The 7030-nt window shown below is 40.5% G+C and overlaps 1 protein-coding gene across 1 annotated transcript; it reads right to left on the bottom strand.

The window, feature by feature from the left end:
* Positions 1–915: 915 nt before the first annotated feature.
* Positions 916–5245, bottom strand: cenatac (centrosomal AT-AC splicing factor). The gene is made up of 11 exons (XM_068738659.1): positions 5129–5245; positions 4364–4530; positions 3862–3960; positions 3708–3774; positions 3200–3262; positions 2759–2826; positions 2541–2655; positions 2400–2427; positions 2183–2284; positions 1739–1871; positions 916–1511 (listed from the first exon to the last, which is right to left on the bottom strand). The coding sequence occupies exons 1-11, from the start codon at positions 5243–5245 to the stop codon at positions 1397–1399; spliced, it is 1074 nt and encodes a 357-aa protein (XP_068594760.1). The 3' UTR covers positions 916–1396.
* Between the last annotated feature and the right edge of the window lie 1785 nt (positions 5246–7030).

Here is a 7030-nt window from a genome sequence, read left to right as displayed (position 1 = left end):
GTCTCCTCCGCTTCTCTTTTTTGTGTGCTCGCAGCTGTTTTCGTTGTTCCAACCTTCGCCTGGAATTCCTCCTCTGTCCCTTTAAAGCACGCTTCCGGGGTTTTGCTGCCTCATATATAGGAGGCGGGCTCTGTGGCCAGCTGAGCGCCTGTCATTTAAGCGATTGGGCACTTTTGTTTCCTTGTACCCAATCAGGACTCAGAGATTTCGCCTTTCGGAAACATCATGCAGATTCATTCAACAATCGCGTTTCATGATTGGTCTACGGATTAACCAAAGACACGCCCAGTACACGTGCTCCCCCCCCTCCCCCTCCTATTCCTGAGAGCTAGGCATGGCTGGCTGATATTCTGAAGCCTTGGCCGGAGAAATACAGGAGAAAACGAACAGAACGACGAACTACGCAGGACGGGCGGGTGTAAAGTAGCGTTCTGTAGTTATACCACACCGACATCATTTTACTACAAAGGATAGAATCATGTGTACACACGGTGATAACCTTATCTTCCGTTACAGAACCGGCCACAGACTGGCAAAGCTAAGAATAGATCAGCCGCAAGTTATATTCCCATTCTGCCTACCCATTATAAGTTACAGTGAAGAGGCCTACTGGGACGGAGGGTCATCCATCCACCCATGCACGATGATGCCCTTTGGCAACGCGATCATTTCACAAAAATAGTAGTCATCGCAAAATAATGTTTTTCTTCTTCGAGATCCGGTTTGAAATCACAGCGGCTGCTAAGCAGGCATCTCATGCAAACAACACTGTCTGCATGACAGATGCAATGATCGTTGGTTTTCTTAATTTACCTAAACCTATTAGTAGACTAAACATTTCTTCTTTGAGAGAACTGAATCCTAAAAGCAGATCCTAATGAATACAACAAATATATGGCACACTTTTGAACACGACACAGTTCTCAAAGGTATTTATTTCATACAATGTCTTTAAAAGGAAAAGTATTTGGTGGAAAGACTAACTGAAACGGTGTAAGGTGTCTTAGAAACAATTAAAACTACACTGTACGCGGTTGTTACAAAAAAGCAGATAAGAAAACCAAACACTTTCCTATTCGTTTTGTATTTATAAATATAAACACATCGTAGAGTAGACCAACGCTTCATTCATCGAGGGACTTGCGCCCCCTGCTGTTTATTCCCCAGAATAGTCATACTGTCTACAGACGTCAATGCTGAATGAAATCTTATCAGTATCTTAGAGATACTGACTCAATATCAATGTAGTTTTAACTAAATTAAATATTAATATCATAATATCGCCCGATAATAGTTCGGCGTCTCGTCAGATGTATAAACATGGCAGAAACCTCAGTCCCTTCTTGCAAAGTATAAACATCCAGGCAAGAATTCTCATACATCATCACACTGAGTTTTAAGTGATGTCAGAATTTGTCGGCTGTTCAGTCGTTTTTGGTTTCATTGGTCCCTCTTTTCCATGTTCCCTCTTCCTCTTCCTCTTCTGTCCTTCCTCCTGTCGGAACTGGTGCCTGTTGAATAATTCGTATTTGTATTCATAGGAGTTCATAGAATTACAACGATTCCTCCGCAGCGCTGTGAGAGACTCATAGCAAGTGATCACAAACGTTTGATTGCAGTTGTCGCTGCTAAGGGTGGCCCAACCGGTTACGTTGAGGGGGTAAACACTTTTTCACACCACTGTAGGTGTTGAAGAACCCGACTGGCCCGGGTGTTTTGATGGGTGTTGTCCTCTCACCTGGACTGCCAGCGACGGCCGCTGTTCCAGACTCGACCGAAGGAGGGAAGCCAATTTGCATCCGTATGCGAGCTGTGATCAAAGTTGGCCCCCACTCTGTTGGGTGGAAGTTTCTTCAGTTTTTCTTGTTCCTCTGGCAAAACATAAACGAGACAACTGAAATGATACAGTGAAAATCACTGAGCGAGTGATTTTCACACCGCTCGGCCAGTCAGCATCAGCATCTGGAAGTTGCTCGTATCTCAAATATATGGTCACATCTCGAAGCAAAATATTGCTCGTATTTCTGAACGCTCCTATTACCGGTACAGTATTTCTTTGTGAGACTTTGTTTTAGACATGAATATGATGATCTTGGTATCATTGAGACTGATTGATTTAGATTAAGATCAGGTGGAGCTGATTTTTAGTACAAACAGACTCATTTCTCTGCATGATTCTTACTCTGTCGGAGAAAGCCTTGGAGTGAAGGACCGATCTCTGGACGTGCTGTCGCTCCAGATGATCCTTCTAGAGGGTCATTCTGGAGCCAGGGAGGGACGGCACCTGTAACACACATGCTCTTCATCGACCGCACAGTATATACACTGCCTATAAGTTTATACAAAATCTAACTACTGCTATTTCTGCTGGTACGTAAACATGTTATTTATCACAGTACCTGTATGAACATTTCCACTGTTGCACTCCTGTGACAGATATAAGAAATCAAGCCTGGTAATCAACCTTGTGTTGAAAATAAAAACAAACTAAAATGATAAATAAAAACCGTGATTGCATCCTGTTTGCGTTATTTATCTACCTGATAACCGATGAAAGTCAGGCCTTGTCCTGCTGCAGCCCACGATGCATCAGCCACCGATTCCAACAAGCCACTCTGTGCCAGACGGTCCGATCCCGGAGGCATGAACTCAGATCTATTCCGAAGACAACACGAAGTCCAAAACAACTGTTACATTTAAAATGCTATTGACGATCAACGGCAAAATAAGGAGAAGTCATCGGTGGACGTAATATTACCCGACTGCAGCCTCCACAGACACGTCTCTGCCGTTGGGTTCATTGAACAACTCCAGCTCTGCATCACGCTGACATTGATTCAGGAAAAGCCAACAATGGTTCATAGTGGAAGTCTGAGCTCTAATTATGTTTCAACTTTGCCTCAAATTAGAGAATAAACCAGTCTTCAAGTGTCAGTTCTCTACTTTCTAAACTCTAGCCAGTTCACAGTTTGGATCTTAAATCTTGTTTTTTTGTTGTTCTAATTTTTTCTTTGAAGAAAACACCACAGCCACCAAAATCGAAAGCTGTTACAATTTAATAGTATTTATTACCTACTTTGGCCCTCATGGTCATATCGCTGGAAAATGGTGCAGTTTCTCAGATTTCATGCAAACTTGTGAAAAACAACAGTCAATTCCACAGTGATGGATACTGCCCCCGAATCGTTGGAAAACAAACCTCTAAAGCCGACTGGAGAGTCTCTTCACGATGCTTCTCCTGAGCACGGATGACATCAGCTTGCTGCAGCCATGAGAAAAAAGTATATACAGAAAAAATCATAAGCCAGCCATCAGTAAATTTCAAGTTTGGAAAACTCCACAAGACACTTTTTTAGCCATGCTTGCAGCATGAATCCAGGGAAATCAATGCCAGTCTGTGTACTCTAGTTCTCACTAAAGCATTTAAACTTTTAAGTGCCGGATGGTTGCTTTGAAATTTGTCATTTCTTGATATTCCAAAAATGATCCTCGGACTTTCCAGATCAAAATGTTAATTTGATACAAGATTTGATTTACCTGTATACCTAAATGTGATGACAGTGAGTTTGTGTTTGTTGCTGCATATCAAAAGTTGTCACACTAGGACACTAAACTAAGATGGTGACTGTGATGTCTCATCAGCAGGCTGAAATGTACATTTGAGTGAAAGCATTACTCAAGTAGAAGTATTGTTGTCCTCGTGTTACCTGTTTAATGAAGTCATCCTCCTTCTCCACAAAAGATTCCAAAGCTTTTGCCACATCAGTCTTAAACCTAAAACAAACAAACAGAATCATCATTGCAATGAATTATTTTCCAAACAAATCATTTTGATGCAAACCTTGGCTTCACAAGGCCTACCTTTCACTTTCCTCCTCTGTGATGATGACCTTGTCCCTAAACTTGGGATCAGCTTTATTGCTCCACCAGAATTTGTGAGTATTCTTCCTGTGTTCCGGGCTGAAACCAGGTACTTATTAGAGTTGTTAGCTTGAGTAACATAAATGTAAACAGATGTTTACGAACAAAAAATGATAGTGACAATCTGACAATCATACCCAAAGACTATTCCCTGTTTATATTAGCAGTCAGCATAACATAATATTTCAAATATTACACTTGTACACTGGATTAATGAATGTTGCTTATGCTTTTCTAAATGAAAGACGTCTTTGATCGTATATATTTATGGGATACACATAATGTCACTACCTAAAAAAACCACTGCAAATATTGCTGAAGACACCAGTTACAGGCTGGGGTGTCGTGAAAGGAACAGCTAGTGATCGTATTGGGCAGCTGTGAAGCTTAGCTTCAGTGCAAACAAATTAATCTCAACAAAGGTTAATCAAATAAAACTTACGTGGCCATGTGTTCCAACAAGCCTCCATACAGGACAGCCATGTTGCCATCGGTAACATGTCTTTCAATTTCAAGTCCACAGCAGTAGCACCAGAACGTCTGCTTGTGCTGTGTGTAGTCAAACTTTTCTAGTTGGGGTTTTTTAAGTGTTCGGCGAGCCTCCTTCACCTAGGAGACGGTAAAAGAAAAATGCATTAACATGAATCCTACAATATTTTAAACACTGCTTAGGTCATTTTAGAGACTGGTTGAAATCAAGAGAATGTTTAATGTGATTCAACTCTTTTTCCACAATGCGTTTAGCATCAAAACTAAGTGGAACACAAAGAAAATTCAGGCTCACAACATTCGTCACATATAATCTGAGATAATTAAAAACACAACACAATAACGAAATATTATTAAAAGCTAAGTAAACTTGAGAGAGGAATTTGGAAGATAACAGAGCCATAATACACTGTGTACACTGTGTACTGTATAAACTGTGCAAAGGTTCATGTAAATTGAACGTAGTCTTTCATTTCCAAGAGTCCTTTTCGGGAATATTAACGCCCCACCGAGCAAAATACAAATAAAGAATCATCTTAAACTACAGTAAGTTAACTCACGTTACTCCATAAAACCACCGCCAAAGTTAAGTCAGGGTAAGCTAACTTTGGGCATAAAGTCAGCTTTTAGGTACGGGGCTAAATGTGAAGGCAAACAGATTAAAGCGCGACATCGAGACAATGTGAAGCAACAAGGATCAGAGGAATTACTGATTTACCTTCTCCAAAAATTTAGAAAGGACCACTCTGAGTCTGCTCTGGTGCATTTTTCCAAAGATATGTCCCTTCCCAGTGAACGTAGTCTGCCTACATATGGAACAGTAATAAGCACCCATTTAGGCAGAGTGCAACAGCTGGACGATTTGCTACAACCGACTTGCAATAGGAGCCGCGACAGAAACAAACACTTCCATTTCTACTCAGTCCTAAACGTATCTACGCGGTTGAAAACCTAAATTAACACACTTAGCGCTAGCAACCTGCTACAGGAAGCATTCCGTACACAATATATGTCCCCCTGGAAACACGAACAGCAAAAACATCTATGCAGCGACCTGATTAATTTATCAAGTTCTGTTTCGTTAGCTGAGTGTGTTGCGTTTAGGCAGTGGCAGTGAGACTGGTTGTGGTTTATTGGAAAATGTATCGCTAGCAACAACTGCGAGCAAAAATAAAACCAGTGTTAAACCTTTCCGGACACACAGACACATCTCACAACACCAGCCTCCATATCGGCGGAGAATAACAGTGTGACACCCGGCGGAAGTGAGCGCTGAAGACGTTCTGCGTGTGACGTTGTAGACGGAGCATGGATTGCTATTTAATTTTTAATTAAGCAGCAATGTATTCAGTTGAATGTTTTAGAATATGTTAGAGTATTAAAACGGGATTTCTCGGTAACGCAGATTATTGGATATCGCTCGACAAATTATTTGGTTCTTGTGATTCATGTTTAAATTACACAAGAAAAAAAAGAAGTACGGAGCAGCCAATTTTTTGCTTTGTACATTATTTGTATTGTGTTGTAATCTTCTATGTCATTAAATGTTAGAATTTTTACGTTTGTCATTTGATATTAGTTAAAGGCACCATAGTTATTGCATAAAAACGTTTTCAAACTCAAGTCTAGACACCAAGCCACTTGTGTTTTCTTTTTGTGTGTGTGTTCATTTTGAATTTCTTTGTTTTGCTGTTGTACTAGCAGGGTTTATTTAATTACTCAGCCAACCACCAGAGTAGTAGGTGGCAGTAATCAACTTAAAGGTTGTTTTAATTGCCAATGAAACCGAAAGAAGAAGAAGAATGTCTGGAGGAGGAAGTAAATGAAACCTGTAACGTGAGGTTCATTTCGCTCAGTTTGTTGTCTCGCCTCAGCAATGGCAGTTCGAAGTGTCAGACAGTTCGTCTGTGATCGACTGACCGAGGCAGCTCAAGAAATATTGGGAGTCTTTGAGAAAAAATTGGAGGATTACGAAGCAGAAATCATTCGTCAACGCAGATTGAATTCCATTTGCTCACCTGAGATAAATTTACATCGGACAGGTTGGTAAATTAAAAAGAATCCACACACACATTTGATGCAGAAGCAGTCTTACAGACAGGACCTACATGCCATTAATTTTGAGCACTGAGACACAGTTTTCTTAAAATGTATGATCTTAGGGATTTTCCTATTAAAATTATAATATTTCAAAAGCAGCAAAAGAGACGATCTGAATTAAAGTCAAGTCATGAATTGAAACTTCTGGAAAGCAAGCAAACAAAAACGAGCACGTCGACGCATCGTGTGAAACAATTTAACATTCAGGTTATTTACTTTGTCATGGCGAGCCTCGCCTTGCACCCGAGACAGGCTTGACAGGTTCTATTCGGTCTATTAACAATTTGCTTGACTGGAATGGCGAATGACTCAGTCAGTAGGTAGCTACATTCGCAAGATGCTTCCTATTGGTAAGATACTTGTGTTACATGCAGGTGTTCACGTGTAATAACCTATTCCTGAAGTCAGATCCTTAACCGTAACGCTTGACAAACCAGTAATCAAACCATGAATACAGATTTATTGGTTGGGAACCACTGTGCTTAACTATTAAACTTATACGGACTATTTAAACGTTAAA

The sequence above is a fragment of the Brachionichthys hirsutus genome, chromosome 4 (genome assembly GCF_040956055.1).
Source record: "Brachionichthys hirsutus isolate HB-005 chromosome 4, CSIRO-AGI_Bhir_v1, whole genome shotgun sequence".
In the NCBI taxonomy this organism is placed as follows: Eukaryota; Metazoa; Chordata; class Actinopteri; order Lophiiformes; family Brachionichthyidae; genus Brachionichthys; species Brachionichthys hirsutus.
The sequence above is the reverse complement of the archived record's forward strand: the minus strand, read 5'-3'. Positions and strand labels throughout refer to the sequence as shown.

Coding starts and splice junctions, on each gene's coding strand:
- cenatac (XM_068738659.1), bottom strand. CDS start 5,245: ATGGGTGCTTATTACTGTTCCATATGTAGGCAGACTACGTTCACTGGG. Junction 4,531..5,128: donor TTTCTAAATTTTTGGAGAAG/GTAAATCAGTAA, acceptor ACCGTCTCCTAG/GTGAAGGAGGCTCGCCGAAC. Junction 1,512..1,738: donor GGCCGTCGCTGGCAGTCCAG/GTGAGAGGACAA, acceptor ATTATTCAACAG/GCACCAGTTCCGACAGGAGG.